General features: G+C 38.6%; 1 protein-coding gene across 1 annotated transcript; it reads right to left on the reverse strand.

Moving 5' to 3' along the window:
- Positions 1 to 17,827: 17,827 nt before the first annotated feature.
- Positions 17,828 to 19,203, reverse strand: LOC134821619 (very low-density lipoprotein receptor-like). The gene is made up of 4 exons (XM_063832321.1): positions 19,176 to 19,203; positions 18,795 to 18,920; positions 18,551 to 18,679; positions 17,828 to 17,883 (listed from the first exon to the last, which is right to left on the reverse strand). Exons 1-4 carry the CDS (start codon positions 19,201 to 19,203, stop codon positions 17,828 to 17,830), a joined length of 339 nt encoding a protein of 112 aa, XP_063688391.1.

Genomic DNA, 19,203 nt, shown 5'->3' on the forward strand with positions numbered 1-19,203 from the left:
AGATTCCAAGAAATAAATGAAACTGATATCCTAATGTATGTCGAAACGCTCAAGAATGACAAGGCCTCATATGACGATGTGCCTCTATTTTTACTTAAGCAAGCTGTACCACACATAGTTGAGCCACTGACCCATATTGTCAATTTGAGCCTTAATACAGGTGTTGTACCAACCCTTTGTAAAAAAGCTAGAGTAACTCCCATCCATAAGGCAGGAATGAAAGATGATCCTAATAATTACAGGCCAATATCCATCCTTCCACTTGTAGGAAAACTTATAGAATACTTTGTCGGCAAGCAACTCACTGATTACATGGAAGAGAACAAACTTTTCATCCGGCATCAATATGGCTTTCGGAAAAATCACTCCACAACTTATTTGATGTACGATCTGATGGACGAAATATATATGAGTAAATCTAAGTCTTATAAACCAGGAATCATCTTTCTTGATCTTAAGAAGGCCTTTGACACAGTGAATCATGAAATATTGCTTCAAAAATTGGCATATTATGGAATTGGTGGCATTGCTTTAACCTGGTTTAAGAACTTCTTATCTTGTAGATATCAATGCACTAGGATCAATGGCAAACTAAGTTCATTTTTAGAAGTTCTGAGTGGTGTACCACAAGGAAGCATCATTGGGCCTATATTATTTAGTATCTTCATAAATGACATCATTTATGCCTGTAACCTATCTAAGCCCTTTCTATTTGCAGATGATGGTGCACTATTCTTTGATCAAACCTGCAGAAGCACATTTATAAACATGAAAATAGAACTTATGACAATCTTTAAATGGCTCAGTGTAAATAAATTATCACTCAATGAAAAGAAGACTGAATTCCTATTGTTTGATTCTGTTGATCAACATGATGAATTAACCATTGAATGTAATGAGGTAACTTTCACAATCAAGGAGTGCAAAGAGACAAAATATCTTGGCCTCATTCTAGATAGTAAATTAAACTTCAAAAGCCATGTAGATTATATTATTAAGAAGGTCATGAAGAGAATTGGTGCCATGTATAGAAGTAAAGCACTGCTACCCATTAAATATAGGAAAATGTTTGCCAATGCACTCATGTTGCCACAATTCGATTATTTAGACACAATCTATTGTAGAGCTGGCAAGACAAAACTTGCTGAACTTGACACTCTGTACAAAAAGGTAGCCAAAATAGCTCTCAACGTTCCACAAACAGAGAGCAGCCTTAATGTTTATAGAGACATGAAATTTGGTTACCACTCCATCTTAGACGACAACTCCATCTGTCAAATTATATGTTTAGAATCATCCATGACAATTGTCCTACAAACTTTATGAACAAATTTAGTTACATATCAGGAGGTAGTAGGAGCGGCGAAAGCTGCAACCTATATGTTAATAGATCAACATCACATAAAAACTTTCAATACTTGGGGGCAAAATGTTGGAATAATGTTCCAACAGATCTACGAAATCTGCCCGATGTTAAAAGCTTTAGTGATTCGTATAAGAAACAGCTACTCTCATCTATAACAACAGACCCTAATTATACCGTCGACAATTCATATGACAAATTTTACACTGCAATCATAGTCGACGATAACTAAGTATCTTCTAATTCTTTTAAATCTGAGGCATATATAATTGATGTATCGAAAGGATTTTCCCTTTTTTACCACCTTACCATTTTGATTGATTTTGCACATGACTGACATGTTTTAACCGGAGAAAGGGTTCGCACAGTGGTAGTTTTATAAACCACTTTTAATTTATTGACCTATTATAATACCTAGTGGTAGTTTTATAGACCACATTTAATTTATTTACTTATTATACTTAGTATTTATTTTTGGTGACTGTATCACCCAGTTTTAACATTTGATAATTGTACAGTTTATTGACGACACATTGACTGAATGTTATTTTATATTCTAATTTATATTCTAGATATTTTATTTATTTTTCAACAGACGACAACTTCCTGTTTTTTCTTCTATATTAGTTACTCATATCTCTTTTACAGACTTTTTTACAAGGACATTGACAGATGATACTCACATTAGGCATTCATTATTGCATCTAAATTATTTCACTTGCATTAGGTTTAGAAATTTATTCTCTGGTTAACAGATTTCAAATGTTTAATTAATTTGTAGTATGACAGTAAGGTATATAAGAAGTTATTTAATTTTGCTTGGGCTATTATATTGACTATTGAGGTTTAATGATGATATGGAATTTGAATTCTATATAAATTTACACTATGTGGTTGGGGCATTTTGCATAGTAAATATGGTTACTACTCCTATATATCATATTATTTGATTGGTATTCGATTTCTGATTATTTCTCTAGGAATATGATTATTATATCTCAATTTGGCTTTAGGTAGGGTGCCCCGCTAAAAGAACTGGATTCTTCCAGGAAGCATCCCGTGCACAGACCTTGGTCTACATATATATTAAATTATTAACCATTCATTCTGTATGTGCACGAAAATTTATTTCAATCAATCAATATAAACGATTAACCTGACATTGTTAAAAATAAGATTAAATTATTTGCAGATGATCTCAAGTTAGTTTTTAATGCAGCTAACCATGGAAGTGTATCTGATGATATTTTAGAACTCGAAATTTGGGAGAGTATTTGGCACTTAAACTTCAATCCTGCCAAGTGTAAAGTAGTTCATATTAATCTGAATAATAATCCTAACTTAAACTATATTGTAAATGGAGTAGAACTAGAAGTATCTGCACAGCAAAAAGATTTAGGGGTTATTACCCATATAATAGCTCCTTGCTTTGGAATGAACAGATAAAAGCATGTATTTCTAAAGCAAATCGTATGATCTGCTGGATTGTAAGGAATTTAGTTATTAGAGAACAGGTTGTAATGATAGCTATTTATAAAGCTTTGATAAGACCTCATCTTGAGTATTGTGTCCAATTGTGGAATCCATTTGCGGCTCATGGAAGTTGGGGGACTATTTTGGAGCTGGAGAGCGTCCAGAGGTGGTTTACCCGTCTTATTGATGAGGTGGGTACTCTTCCATACAGCCGTAGACTGGATATCCTCAATTTGACAACACTGGCAGAGGGGCGAATACGTGGGGACCTTATTGAAGCTTTTAAAGTAACTAGTGGTTTGACTGAACATGGATCGGGTTTGTTCAGAATGAGCAGATCTGGTCTTAATCTTGTTTCAACCAATAGATGTAGTAAAAGTGTAACTAAAGTGAAGAATCTCCAGTCTTCTTTTCTTCCGGAGCGAGTCATTCCTTATTGGAACAAACTCCCTTCAGATGTCAAGAACTGCTCGACAGTTTTAAAGTTAGATTGGAAGGATTTAAGAAAGAAATGATTTCTAAAAACAGTGTAAATGATTTTTATTTTTGGAATGTTTCAAATGAAGTTTTAGGGAAAATTGAAGGACCCAGTTATTTAAGCAATAAGGAGAGACATAATGAATATCTTTGGTTTCATCCTTTTGTGGCAAAGAAGCGTTTTGTAAATCTTTATTCCACTGGGAAGTTTTAATGAATTATTTATATATAATGTATTAGATTTTATTAATTAATAAAATTAAATTTGATAAATCATTAATGTTGATGGAAAAATATATTAATTTAAATTATTTTTCTATTTAGTGCAATGATATTTTGTAGACACTTGTGATGATGTTATGTCATAATCTTTACTTACTTACTTACTTACTTACCGGGTTTACCCTTTCTAGCAAATGGCAAGCACACAGGATTAACCAATTGGAGCGGACAGTTGCGGATCAGTGGCAGCAGACTACCGTCCATTGGACATTATTGCACTACAAGAATATTGTTACCTGGGGACCTCAGGCTATTATATTAATATAGATTTGGCGGAATGACAGGCAGAATTTGACTACTTATAATTTGGAGTTATAGCCTAAAGTTTGCTGCTTCAATTTGTTCGCAAGTTAAGAGTCTAAAGAGAAATTCTCCAAGAGAAATCAAGTTCATAATTTGGAGTGAAGCCGTGTTTAATGCAAATGATACTTTTAAAATATTTGCTCCAAATTAATAAGCATAAGTGAATAGTGATATTAGACTGCACGCGTCTCGGTACACAGGGGGGCTGAAACCAGGTTTTCGATCAAACACTGCCATTTGTAGTCAAGCGTCACCAACAGTTGCTCTCGTCCAATGAAATTGCAGAATTTTGCTTAACGGGTGATACTCGTAAAAAATATCTGTTCCATATATTGTCCCGTATACAGGATCGTCGACGAGCCCAACTCGGCGCGCGTCCTGGTAGGTTATAAACCTACAACATTTTGCAAGTTATTATGCATAATTGAATTACATGCATACATATATTCATATGAGGAGTTTGGCGTACAATACTAATGCAGCGATTTCATTGGACGAGAGCAACTGTTGGAGACGTTTGACTACAAATAACAGCGTTTGATCGAAAACCTGCAGTTTCAGCTCCCCTGTGGATAGCGCAATGTATATGAACTACTTTACAATGTACAGCAGCAGTTAGCAGCAGTTAGCATGAGCAGCACCCAGCAAAAGTTACCGGCTGGCCGTGTTACTAGAGGTGGTTGTTTTCCAATAGCACGCGTGTCAGCGCGCATGACGTTATGTTCACTAATCGCATGCGTGAATTACAATTTGAATTCAGCCATGCATGGAGTTTCACCTAACCATGTGTTGTAGGGTCATTTTGGCATTTTCCAAAATAACTATTTTGATCATAATCTAACCCTTTATTACAACAATGAATAGAAAGGACCGAGAAGAAGGACGTGGAGAGAGGAGAATACAGAGATAAGACGAAGGGATGCGCAGAGGAGATCGCGAGAAGTGGAGCCCTAATGGCAAGGAACTCGATAGACGGTTTAGATTCTAATATAGATTGACGTTGGGTTTTATTTGTAGCGCGATGCGTTACTGTGCCGGGCCACGCACTCAATGAGGCTTCTGACAGCGACATGCTAGATCGGCGAGATGCACTACTGTGCCGCGCCGAGCTGCCATGAATTGACATCGTCAATTAAGGTTTTATATTTTAAGTTTATATGCATGACAGTATTAGTCCAGTATTTAAGGGTAGTATTTTAGGGCATATATTTATGTACGACATTTAGTACAGCAGGGTAGTGCAGAGAGTTTTAGGGTTAAACAGAAAGTTTATTTTAACATCTCTGTTTTGGTTATCAAAGAGTTCAGTTTAACAACTCTGTTTTGGCTATAGGAGGATAGTTAAAGATATTGTTAAGAGCAGAGAGTTTTAGGGAAACAGAAAGTTTATTTTAACATCTCTGTTTTGGTTATCAGAGAGTTCTATTTTACACCTCTGTTTTGGCTATAGGAAGGATTGTTTAGGAAATTGTTTAGAGATTGCTGGGAAAAGTGGGAGATTGTGAATACTTTCGGGGGATACTTATTCTGGAGATATTGAAGGAAGGTTACCTTTTTTTGGTTTGAGAAGAGCTGATTTTGTAGTTAAAGTTTACGGTTAAAGAACTATTCGAATTATTGACATAGTATTTGAGGAACACTGAGATATTGTAATTACAATTCTTGAACGGTTTATTCAAATTAAAGTATTTTCCCTTGTCACCTTGCAGAACAAAATATAAAAGGAAAAGAGCCTTTTATCACATGTGCTTTCGCGCCGCTGCGGGCGCGCTTGTTTCACAAGTCAAGAGAGGTGGGGGCGCGCTACTGCAAGCGCAAGGGCTCTGGATAGAGCAACATGGAATTGTAGGTTTACAACCTACCAGGCCGCGCGCCGAGTTGGACTCGGTATATGGAACAGATATTTTACGAGTATCACCCGTTAAAACATGGAGTCATGGCAACAACATTAATTTGCAAAGTTGAAAAGCTGCGATTTTTAGTTTGGCCCAAAATCATACTTTTCAGGACAATTCAAAATCTACGCTGTACGTTGTCCCAAATTGTGCTCCTGAGGAGCTTGATTGACGCGGACGGTGTCGACCCATCGAGATCTTGTCATACGTTGTATGACCCGCCGCGCGGCTCCCCCTGTATCGTCTTCGACTATAGTGAAGCGACAGTGGGGGTCACCACATGATACAAGTAAAACTAAAGTTAGCTCCCCAGTTGGCAGATACAGGGGAGCCGCGCACTTCGTGCGCGGCGGGTCATACAACGTATGACAAAGTTTTACGAAACGGACATTTTGTTGAAAACCAAAACTTTCTATCTCTTTTACTTCCGAAGTTAGCTGTTAACGGGTGATACTCGTAAAATATCTGCTCCATATTGATATATTATACAGGACCGTCGACGAGTCCAACTCGGCGCGCGTCCTGGTAGGTTGTAAACCTACAAAAGTAAGGCCCCTACGGGTAAGGTTTTTTGGGGAGCACATGTAGTTTGCACAAAGCCGCTCATCATTTGTTATCTGAATATCTCTAACTTTCGGTCTAACGTCTGTGATGTCACCCAACTTAACACTTAAGCTTGATAAACATGTAGATCGTTTGAACAGAAATGTCCTCCATTCTTCAATAATATCTTCATAACTTATGGGACTTGATTTGAACGCGCATCAACAATCAAGCATGGACGCTGCACTGGAGGTACGCGTACTAGGCACTAGCGTTTATAATTAATATGTTTATAAATTATATGTTTATAAATTATATGTTTATCCGTTCAATTGAAGCCTTTTCCCAAAAGAATACCATTACATTGTAAATAAGTTTTTAATTTACAAACTTATTATCCAAAATATGATCGTTTTTTATTATTTCGGTCAATTTCAATTTCTATCGGGTAAATAATATGATTGGATCAATAAAAACAAGTTATTATAAAAATGTTAAATATAATTAATAAATAACAAGTTTTATCTAAAACTAAATCACATTATAGCATCAATTTCTTCAGCTTCCTCGTTTACTTCTTTGAGTTACTATTTTGTATTTGATCTCCAAAAATATAAAACTTCGAAAAAGTTTTAAAGGTTTTTGAAATGCCTTCGGGCGATAATGTATTAATGTTCGTTTAGAATTATATCCATTCAGATCACATGCAATGTCCGGACTCCGGTCAAATTATGTCCGATAAGCTAGTAGGATTTTTAGTATTCATCAGTGTTGTGGCAGTTGGCACTTACGTACGTGTCTACTGTCTTATAACGATCGGCTGACTGCGCGGATGCAGACATTCTGTTCTGTTACTAACCAGTTATAGACGTTGAAATGTCATGACTGAATATGAAAGTATAAGGTTAGCTGAGTATAACATTGTTAAAATAAATAAGAACAACAACACTTTTGCCTACTGCATCTCGGCAGTCGGCATTTCGTAAATCTGTCAGTAATGAACTGGACAATTCAAGGACATTTTCAAGAATAAAATGTACATTCTGGACTAGTTTGTGATTCAGATCAAACCATTGATACTTGATTGATTTGACATAATAAATCAAAGAAAAGTATATGAAATATTGGCAAATATACAGTTTAAGTACACAAGAATTTTCTTAAAATTTGGGCTAGCGATTTAGTAGGAGCGCAATTACTTAAGGCCGAGACATACATCAAACCGTTGATTATTTGATTTCATATTTGGAAAATATAGACAGAAGCAATTTGTTTTGGAACTTTTAAAAATGTCTTTGAGTATTCACTTTTTTTAAATTCTCAAAAGTTCTCAAAAGCTTTTTAAAAATTTGGTTGTAATATCAATTTTTTATTAATCTTGTTGGGCAAATTTTGTAATCCTATGGGCTGACGACTTAGTCCTCCTAGCACTTGACGCGTTCAGCCTACAATCGTTGCTGAATTGCTTGCACGACTATGCAGAAAAATGGGAGTTATCAGTGAACATTGACAAAACCAGTGTGATGGTCTTCAATACAAGCTCACGAACACTCAAATGTTCTTATGGCTTTAAACTAGGAAGCCTGGACATTATACCAGTAAAAAGATACTGCTATCTCGGAATCCAATTCTCTCTGAATGGATCGTTTAAGCAAGCTATCGACGAACTTAGGAAGAAAGCTCTACGCTCATTCTTCTCAATAAGGCGAATTATCAACACGAAAGCGCTCACTACCAGCACGATGCTTAAACTCATCGATAGTCTAGTAAAGCCTGTAGCGACCTATGCATGTCCCGTCTGGCTCTCATCAACAAACATCGTAAAGGCTATCCTGTCGAAAAAAGAAGAAGTGAGCCTGCCTAAATCTGCAGCTAAAGATCCGCTCGAAACAACTCATCTGAAGATTCTCAAATGGATACTAGGCGTTCACAAGAAAGCTAATAACAACTTCTGCTATGGTGACACTGGTAGAACCCCCTGGACAGTTACCGTCATTCCCCAATGTTTAGCTTACTTCCATCGGGCATCCCTGGCGGTAGAAGGTAACGTGAACACTCTTTTGCACCACACCTTTCAAGAACAAAAGCTACTGAATCTAACCTGGTATGACTCGTGGTCAACTATTGCCAAGATGAGTACAGTCTCCAAGCCGCAGTTATCAAGCCGCAGTTATCACCCACCCTTGTGAATACATACATGAGACATTTGTTGACCATTGGGAGAGAGATCTCCTCAACCAGCCCAAAATGTCTTTCTACACAGCGGTTAAATTCGAGTTTGGCGAAGAACCCTATTTACAGCTCCCCTGCCGGCTTAAAAGGGTCAATATTGCTAAACTCCGATCTAGCAGTCACGATCTTAGGATAGAAAAAGGTCGCTACACCAAAGATCAACTCAACACAGCTCTTAAAACGTGTCGCTTCTGCTGCTCCTCGGAAACGGATGTCATACGTTTTTTAGAAGAGCTCCCCTTCTTTAAAACTCCTATTCTAGAAACCGAAGACCACGTCTTAACTGAGTGCCCCTACTACCATCAACTCAGGTCCAACCTCTCTGACAACCTCAAAAGCCTGTTGATGCTAAAAGAATATGGAGCAATAATGAACTCACCCCATATAAAAGAGTTCGGGAAGTACCTTACAGACTCCTCAAATCTACGTAATCCTCCTAAAACGTCCCTTAACCCTCGCAAACAGATGTAGTACTCGAACTTTATTTACTGTATTACCTTAAATTATTATAGACGATCTTCTTTTATTTTCGTGAAATTGTAAACGGTTAAATTTTACTATTTTTAAATGATTCAGTTTTGATAATTTTATTTATTCATTTATTCATTCTTGTATAGCCAAGACGAGTCCGTTGGTGTTCTCTCTGGTAATTTCATGTTTAATCCTGTTTAATCCTGTTTAATCCAATAATTCCTACGATAACCTCTCTGTTCTCCAAAGGATTATTTGATTGAACAATAGATCCCCAATTAGTTACAAGCTGATTAAGGCTGAGTGAAGACGAATTACGATTTTTTTGCCCCGATAAAATTGTAAATACTACCAAATTAATCATACAGTTCTTGAGAATATGAGATATCGTTCCATATGCGTATATATAGCATTCGTCTCACAATGACTCATTGTGAGGACGATAGCCCAGTATTTGGAGGAGAATAGTGATCCCACTGTTTAGTTATAGAGTATTGATAGGATGGACCTCTGTGCACATATTGTCATATCATTTTAATAGCATGCAGCTGCATGGATAATACAGCAAAACAGCTCCATTTACAATGTTCGAGGATGGATGAATGACATTATGCTGGAGAACAAAGATATAACACCAACAAAGAGAATCTACAGTCCTGGGATCATGAGTGGTCAAAAAGTGCAAAGATTCTTATCCAAAATTCCACTGTTATGTCTATTTTATGTCGTTATTAATTAATAGAACTCGGAAACATGAGCTAGCTAATCACATCAAGTGAAATAATGATAATAAATACAGACCCAAGATAAAGGTGTTTACAGAGCAGTAGACTTTGTAGCTTTTAAAAATTATAAAGCTTTAAGAAGTTATAAAACTAAAGACACTGTGAAAGTGTATTTCAGATAAATTAGGTTTTAGCTAAATGTTCCGACAAATGGTAACGTTATGCCAATTAAATGCACATCATCATATGGGACTCGCTGTGGTGAAATTTCTAGGTAAATTTCGTCAGCTATAAAGTCCTGGAATCAATAACTTCAATTTATTTCTAGATTTGAATTAACATTCTCACCATTGATTATAGATAGTGATACTGTCCACAGTATAATCTCTATAATTTATACGAACTGATATTGAAAACTCGTTTGTTGGAAACTTTGAAAAATCGCTGCTGAAATTTTAACTGTGTGAGAATATCGATACGAGAACTCTATCGGGCCCTGACTTACTTGACTTAAGGCGGGTAGTATTCCCGAGATCCATTGACAACAGTTCTCCACAGCTTTCTGTCTTCCATCAGTCTAGCTATCTCATCTACTGACTTCAACCCATTATCTGCTTTTAGGTTATCTAGTAGTGTTAGAGTGAGGTCGCCCCCTGTTAGTATGCCCATGACTCGGCTTCCAGACAGTCAGAGGCACATATTAGGTGCGGTAAAAAAATCGAAATTATGCGGTACCGCACCCGACTATAAAGGTAAAATGTGCGGTAAGGTGCGGTAAATTTTTACCAACTATGCGGCAAATGTGCGGCGATTTTTTCGAAATTTGTGCGGTTTTCTTTTGCATTTTCTCAAGGACTTTGGAAATTCTAAACGTATAACCGCCGCTCTTATCAAAAATGGGTCTGTTTATGTGTTACTGAGGGTGTAGTTCTTTACTAAGACCATAATTGAATGTTGAGATTCAGTTATCTAAGAACAGTGACTTGATCTGGTAGAGATCAGGAATCAGGATACAGTTATTTGAAGACGCCTCTTGATAGAGTCGATCAGATCCCATGCGTGATCGCAAATATGTGACACGCTTGTTGGCATTGATCGTCACTACTTGTGAACCATTTGATCCAAGATCCATTAAGCCCACTATAAAGCCAACGCTACAACGAATTCTTCTATTATCACCTACGAATGATAACTGATACACTATAATCGAAGTACGGTAACGACGAGGGTTCCATAATGGCCTCGGTCACGGTCCCGAAAGGGCCTGGGTAACGGTCCCGAAAGGGCCTGAGTCACGTGGCCTAAGCATGAGTTCCAAAAGGGCCTGGGTCACGGTCCCGAAAGGGCCTGGGTAACGGTCCTGAAAGGGCCTGGGTAACGATCCCGAAAGGGCCTCGGTCACGTGGTAACCGGGTCACATGACCTAAGCATGAGTTCCAAAAGGGCCTGGGTCACGGTCCCGAAAGGGCCTGGGTAACGGTCCCGAAAGGGCCTGGGTCAGGGTCCCGAAAGGGCCTGGGTCAGGGTCCCGAAAGGGCCTGGGTCAGGGTCCCGAAAGGGCCTGAGTCACGTGGTAACTGGGTCACGTGGCCTAGGTATGAGTTCCAAAAGGGCCTGGGCCACGGTCCCGAAAGGGCCTGGGTCAGGGTCCCGAAAGGGCCTGGGTCAGGGTCCCGAAAGGGCCTGAGTGATGAGTCACGTGGTAACTGGGTCACGTGGCCTAGGTATGAGTTCCAAAAGGGCCTGGGTCACGGTCCCGAAAGGGCCTGGGTCACAGTCCCGAAAGGGCCTGGGTCAGGGTCCCGAAAGGGCCTGAGTCACGGTCCTAAAAGGGCCCGACTTTTAACATATTTTGGTTTTTACACTCGAAAATCTTAACGCGAAAATTTCAAAATTATGCGAAATTACGCGGAAAATGCTAGATTATGCGGAAATATGCCGATAATTACAAAATGTGCGGAAAACAATAAATTATGCGGAAGTGTGCGGAAAACGGTAAATTGTGCGATCCTGCACCCATCGCACCTAATATGTGCCCATGCTTCCAGAGGATCAGTTTGTTCAGTGTCAGCTCCGGATGTCGGTGAGCATGACCTGCAAGTCTGAGCCTTCGTTGGGTTATCTTGGAGCTGACTTTGGGAATATCACCGTACAGGCTGTAGTTGCTGACATGGTCTCGATATTGATTGATGTTAAGGGCCATTCTTAACATTCGCGTATAGCAACCATCAACCATCTTCTCTAGCCTTTTCGTCATAGTCCAAGTCTCGGAACCGTACAGTAGCACCGACTCCACTAGTGTCTAGTGCTGTAAACACTCTGATCTTGATAGACTTTCTAAGCTTAGAATTCCAAAGTTTTTTGAGTGTGTGGCATGCCCCCCATGCTCTTCCTTTCCTAACCCTGATATCACTCTCACTGTCTCTGATTCTAGAACCCAGATAGGTGAAGTCTTCCACATGCTCTATTAAATTGTACTGTTACCCAGGGACTTGATGGTATCAGGGTTCTCGATGTTCTGAGTAATCAATTTGGTTTTCCCTTCATTCATTCTAAGTCCAACTGTAGCAGCAACCCTTTCTACCTCTAGCATCAGCGTCTCTGCCTCCTTTACAGTATCTGCTATCAGAGCAATGTCATCTGCAAAACCAGTGTCTGATATCTTCTCCGCCTTAACTCTCCTACTTCTATAAGGCTTGATGGTAAATCCTATTTCAGGGTGCTTGCTTAAAGCTTGTCTCATGCAATAGTGAAGGGCTATAATAAACAAGTATGGTGCTAACGTATCTCCTTGAAGAACTCCTGCCAGGATATCAAATAGCTCGGTATCCCCATCAGGTGTAATAATTTTGCCCTTCGTGTTTACATAGAGTAGATTAATGATATCCACAATACTGTCCGGTATCCCATAGGCCTTTAGTATTTGCATCAAAATTCCCCGGTGAAGTGAATCAAAGGCCTTCTTAAAATCAACAAACACCATAGCTGCCGGTAGATTTCTCTGTCTAGCCCCCTCTAGTATCCTTCTGAGTGCCAAGATATGACTAGTAGTGGACCGTCTTTCCCGAAAACCATTCTGAGTGTCCCTAAGTACCCCTTCTATAGCCGGCTGGATCCTATTAAGCACCATTCTATTAAGAGTCTTAGCTACAAGTGAAGTCAAAGATATCCCCTCCAGTTTCCAGGGTTTGTCAAGTCTCCCTTTTTGGGGACTGGAATGATGTTGCTTATCCTCCACTGATCTGGCGCAATACCATCTGTCAGGGCTTTGTTGCAGAAGGACAACACGATTTCATCCAGGTCGCATCTTTTGAGGACTTCAGGTGGTATACCTTCATCACCTGGTGCTTTACCTTCTTTAATTTTAATCCTGAGTTTAGCAGCTTTGAGCTCCTGTAGAGTTAAAGGTTCTGTACTGATGTTGAGTCCTTCAAATTGAGTCTCGATGCTAGGATGCTCGTTTTCCACATCAGGTGTACTCCCTAACAGATTCGTGAAATGCCTAAGCCAATTTTCCTTCCTCTCTTCGGCTCCGTTGCCCCTTATTTGAGTAGCCCCCTTGGCCTTCCTACCAGTAATCTCATTTATGACATTCCAACTTTCTTTATTTTTGCATCTGTCTGCAGCCATTTCGACCCTTCTAACCTTGGCAACTAGATCTTCTTCAAAGATGTCCTAGTACACCTGATCCAGTTCAGCCCTACTCACCGATTAAAAGGGCAGATCACATATTTCAGATTTCATAGTCTTGAAAAAGAGTCGACTCTGTTACAAGTTAAACATCTAATTCAGTACCGCACTACAAAGCAGTGTCCTTGATTCGTTCCTGCGTGGGATTCTGAGAATGTGTGGCGAGGTTTTCAATTCCTTCTTCTCCAATTTGCTCTGCTGTTCTAATTTCACCTACCTCAACAGCTTCAGTAGTAGTTGATCTTCTCCATATTTTTCTTAATGATCGTATTACACTCGTGAGTGATCTTCTTAATGTCTCTGTTAGCGCTTGGTAAAATTTTGTTTTGGTAATAAAGATTATAAGTCTCTGGATAGGGACAATAATCAGCTTGACTAAAGAATCGTCATAAATCAGAGGGTTTACGACTGAGTTGATCGGGAGGATGATCACGGAGAATATGCTATACCAAGGAGTTGCATCCAACAGTTCAAGGGAGTGTAGCACACAGATTACTATGAAGGGGATCCAGCAAAGGAAATCAGTAATGATTATAATGGAGATTCTTTGGTTCATTTTTGTATTCCGTTGGGAAATGGACTCATAGGTGTCAGACTGTGCTACAATATCAGACGATTTCCGAGAAATGTAGCCAATCACCAAATAAGAAACTGTGATCAATATGAAGCACACAAAGTTCAAGGCAAGGATGAATCACACGAACACCCTTTGTGGGTCATTGTTTTTGACAAAATATTTGAACAAGCAGACTCCATCGTTTCCATAGAAATCAACCCTCTGGATTTGTGTCGTGTGGTCTGGGTATTCAAAATCGTGAGAATACATTTCATTGACCATTTTATAAATCATTCTCCAACTCAGTTTAGTGTCCAACATTCTTCCGTAGTACGACTCAAGGACTGCTGAAATTGTCTGCTTGTTTGGCGTGCCTATAAATACTTTTAGGTCTTCTTGAAAGTTTACACCGTTGACAAAGAAGTCCTGAAATTTGCCAATAATTGGAATGACAGCGATGATCAGTGATGATATGATCATGATTATCAAACACAGTACGAATTGCAACGAAAATAGCCAGGTCACCTTTCCCGGCATTCTCATAGAATAGAATATTCCATACATTCGGGTAAGGCCCAGGCCACACATGGCAAATAGTGAGAGTTGAGACCCTACGGTGCTAAGAACACCGATTGTTGAGCAGTCGAAGCTTGTAATCCAATTGATTTGTTTAAGGCAATAATCTTCTCGAAAGATGATCCTGTCATAGGAAGAGATTATCAATAGGTAACAGCCGACAAACAAGTCTCCGACCGATATTGCAATGACAAACGATTTGTTTATTAGAGCAACTGTTGTCTTGCATCTAGTTAAGGTTGGCACGCTTTTAAAAATAATGATAACGTTAGCTAGCACAGCTAAAAATCCTACGAACCACGATAGTACGTTTAAAGCAGAACCACCTAAAATACGTTTTGAACAATGGACATTGCATTCATCGGATAAGTCCAAACAATCAAACAATCCATCACACTCACTGGTCTTGGGTATGTAATGTCCTGTTGAGTTGCATTTAAAATGGTTAGTACAGGGTTCCTCGTCTGAACCATCTCCACAGTCATCCACAAGATTACAAACTTTTGAGTAGTCGATACACTTGATTTTGTTGTCACAAACAAAATATCTGTTTGTGTAGAACCTTCCGAATGATTTTGTGAAAAACGCTAGGTATTTATTATTAGCTACAGTTCCTATCCTATTCGGGTATTGTTCAGGACACACCTCGTATCTAGGAATGTTTTTTAATGGACAGGGAGAGCTGATACAATTGTGAGTACAACTGGTGTACACGTACAGCTCTCCAAACATGTGGTCACAACTTTGAAGTTCTCTCGGTACGATCACTGAAGTTCTATCTGCTACTCCAAAAAAATTGTGATTTGGGAATATGAATGATGGAAACGTTGTGCAGTCCTTAAGATGTCCACTGGTTTTTAATCCTTTTAGGCAAAACGAGAGATGTTTACTCAAACCGTTAGCACTTGTCAGAACAGTCGAAGAAATTCGGAGATTACTCCGGGCCTCAGAGCAGACTTTATTTTCATTTCCGCAGGTTTCAAGTCCATCACAAAGATCTTTCAGCTCCACAAGACTAGGTTCATTCCATGGACAGAGCAGCACATTTTGACAGTTTTCTTCAACTTCGACAAATCTCAAGGAAATACCTTTTCCACAAGTGGGCCAGATGGTCTCCTCATCTCTCCCATCGATACAGTCCAACACTCCATCTTCTAACCAAGAGAGTGGTATTGGCAGTTCCCCTGCTTCTCCAATACGTCTTTTACATTTTTGTTGGGTCTGCTTGTCGCAGCTAAAATGTGTTTCATCTTTTTTATCGTCGCAGTCTTGTCGTCCATCACACATGAGATGTTTGTGCACATGGCAATCAAACGATAGTCCCAAACAGGTGTTTTCAATGTTATCATCACATATTTGCTCACCAAAACAAATCATGTACTTTGAAACTGTAGACATATATCCGTTTATCTGACAAGAGACACCGACCCTGCTAGGGTCAGAGCAATTTGTCTGCTCTGTATAATCTGAGCAATAATCTGTTTCAAAGCAATAATCTATGCAAATATTCGTCCAATCAGATTGGTGATCTATAACTGTACATCTAGTATAATTGTGAATTGGGATGATACGATGTGTCAATACTCTGGCACAAGTGTCCACTGACTCATCTGTTACGGTACAGTTTTCTTCGTCTTCTCCGTTTAATAAACAATTCCACGTTCCATCACATATTGCATGTAGTGTAACATAGTATCCGTCTTCTTTACACCACATGCCATATCGGTATCCGTTACAGATAGCCTCATCCTCGCAGGACTGTATGTCGCAGACATCATCACATACCAGGCTGCTTTGCACTGTTATAGTACCACTCAATAAGGTCGTCATGTTCGTAAGATCAAGGCATCCTTCTTCATCCAAGTCACTATTAATACAATCAGTTTTACCATCACAATACTTACCCGTATACTTAAGTGAGTCGAGTGTAACCAGAAAGTTGCTACGACTGATCACACACAAGACGTCGCCACAGAAACCCTCATCATTTGTAATAACCTGTGATTTCTCTATCCCACAAAGCTGATAAAAGTTTGGGTCATCCGAACAGAGCTGTCCCCTCATATTGTTACTACCCAAAGCCTCTTTATATTCATAATATTCATCAGTGTTGTGGCACTTGAATCTTAAATTGTCGCTTATTCCGGTGAGGCAGGAATACTTGAGGAATCCATTCTGTTCTTTTACAAAACACGCTTTACCTGTGCGATAATTACTATAACTTTACTTGTGTAATAACTAATATAGCTATACCATGAATTATGTAACGGATCGTATGCCCGCCAATTTGGTTGTTTCAATTGTTTGAAATATAATGCCCGGCTTATCTGCAGTTAAATTGAGCACTTTCATTGGGAAATAAAGCAATAACTTATTAATAATTATTAGTATATAATATGTATGTATATATTTGTTCACCAAAATCCAAATTGGGCGGAGTGGACCGCACAAAAGGAAATATGGTATCAACTTGAATTACTGTTCTAAAATGCAAAATGATACCGAGAATGAAATGAGTCACTAATGAGCCAACTCAATCGGATCCCGAAACACATATTTTTCACCTAATATAACAACCATATAACAACCATATATAACTACCACAGCATTATTCATGCAATTCGGGGCAGCTTCTATTCAAGAAGCATGAAATTGAATCATGTTTTAAAATCTTTATTAGGTTTTTTATAGCTTCACAGAAAATCAAATTGTAATGATCATTCGTATTGACTCCTGTAATTTAAGCTAAACTGAAGACGTACCTTCAGTTTTACATATGAATTCATTCTCATCTGAACCATCTGGACAGTCTTCTTTCCGGTCACATATGTACTCCTCATTGATACATTGTGAACCGTCCAAACATTTTACTAGATTCCCTGTTCCTTCACAGTAGTAGTCTGTTTGGGTAATAGACTAATAGCTATCAATATAATAGTAACGGGTGATGAATAAAAAATGGGACTACATGTTTTTTAGCCCTCAGATTCCACCTGAACAAAATTTTGATATTTTATCACAACCACCAGTTACTCTGAACGATACTCGAACAGTTTCCGCCCCCATTTGATCAAATTGGTTGATCTTTGTCCCCGATAATGGTCTCGAACTAGGGGAGGGGTCCTATAAAAGTTTTACAGTAAAGCACTGTTCACAGAAGTCGCCTCACAGGTAGTTAAAGCTTCCATACCAAAAAATATTTAGCAGAGAGTATGCTGAATTTTATGCTTAAGACGAGGGTTCAACACCCATCAGCGTAGCTAAAACCAGTAAGAAGATATTTGAGCTCAAAACCACCTGAGGGGTAAAATTTTACCGTGTGAAAGATCGAGGCTAGGTCAACTATCGGCTTTAGCAAGATCTATAATGGTTCCACGTAAAAATCAAAGTGCTTGGAGCCTTGCCTGGTGTTGTTCCTACAAGAAAATATCCCCAAAGGTTGGAAGGTGGTTCGTTAGGATGGGGCTAGATCGTATTTTTCTATGAAAACCACATCTTTATTTGCCATAGGGTTAATTTCGTCCCAAAAGTGATCGACCAAAGTAAATTTTGACAATCTCAACCCATAGAGGACTTCTTTAGTATCCTGGCAACACATGTACATGCCCAGAATATGGCTAACAAGCATACATGGGCCCTAGGGCACAAAAGAAGAGACTGCGCCAACACGATTTTAGGCCCAACTGTACAGACGAATTTTTGAGCTTGAAGAAAGAAGCCCTCCTGAACCAATCAAAATGGGCTCATGGGCGCTTGTCATTGACCATACTTGTTCAAAATTGCCCGCTTTACAACGCTGTTTCATTGGTTTGAACCAAAAATAGTTTTATCGACACTAAAAAGACCCTTGAAAAAAGTCCCATTTTTTAGTCATCACCCGTTACTAATTTAACATTATGACTATGAAGGAATTTGTTCGTGTATTGGCGCTTAAATTGTTTATTATCAATAGCAACTGACAAACCTTTACAGAAAGGTCCGTTCTCATCTGAACCATCTATACAGTCTTCTTCACCGTTACATATGTAATTCTCCTGGATACATTGTAGACCACCCGGACATTTTACCATATTATATTCGATACAGGTGAAACCTGTTTGGGTAATAGTTAATATAGTGATACTAATTTAACATTAAATGAAGGAATTAATTCGTGTATTGGCGCTTAAATTGTTAGCAGCTGATACTGTTAATAGCAACTGACAAACCTTTACAAAAAGTTCCGTTCTCATCTGAACCATCTATACAGTCTTCTTCACCGTCACATATGTAATTCTCCCAGATACACTGTAGACCGCCCGGACATTTTACTTGTTCGCCTTTACAGGTGTAGTCTGTTTGGATAATATTATTATTATTATCTAACTTATAAAACAATCTCGAAATAGTAAAGAAACATCTTAAGAGACTGATAAGTGCCCAAAAAAACATAACAGTTCTCTGAAAAATAAAGGTTAATTATGAGGTAAATAATTTTGTCCACAAAACTCTGTTAGAGGCAGTAGCCCTAAGATCATAAAGATCATTAATATCACGTAATGGTAGGTTTCTTTTATTCAAATCATTTATAATAAACTTTAAAAGATTACTTTGGTGTCGACCAACACGTCCTTTCAT

The sequence above is a fragment of the Bolinopsis microptera genome, chromosome 10 (genome assembly GCF_026151205.1).
Source record: "Bolinopsis microptera isolate Bmic1 chromosome 10, MBARI_Bmic_1.0, whole genome shotgun sequence".
NCBI lineage: Eukaryota > Metazoa > Ctenophora > Tentaculata > Lobata > Bolinopsidae > Bolinopsis > Bolinopsis microptera.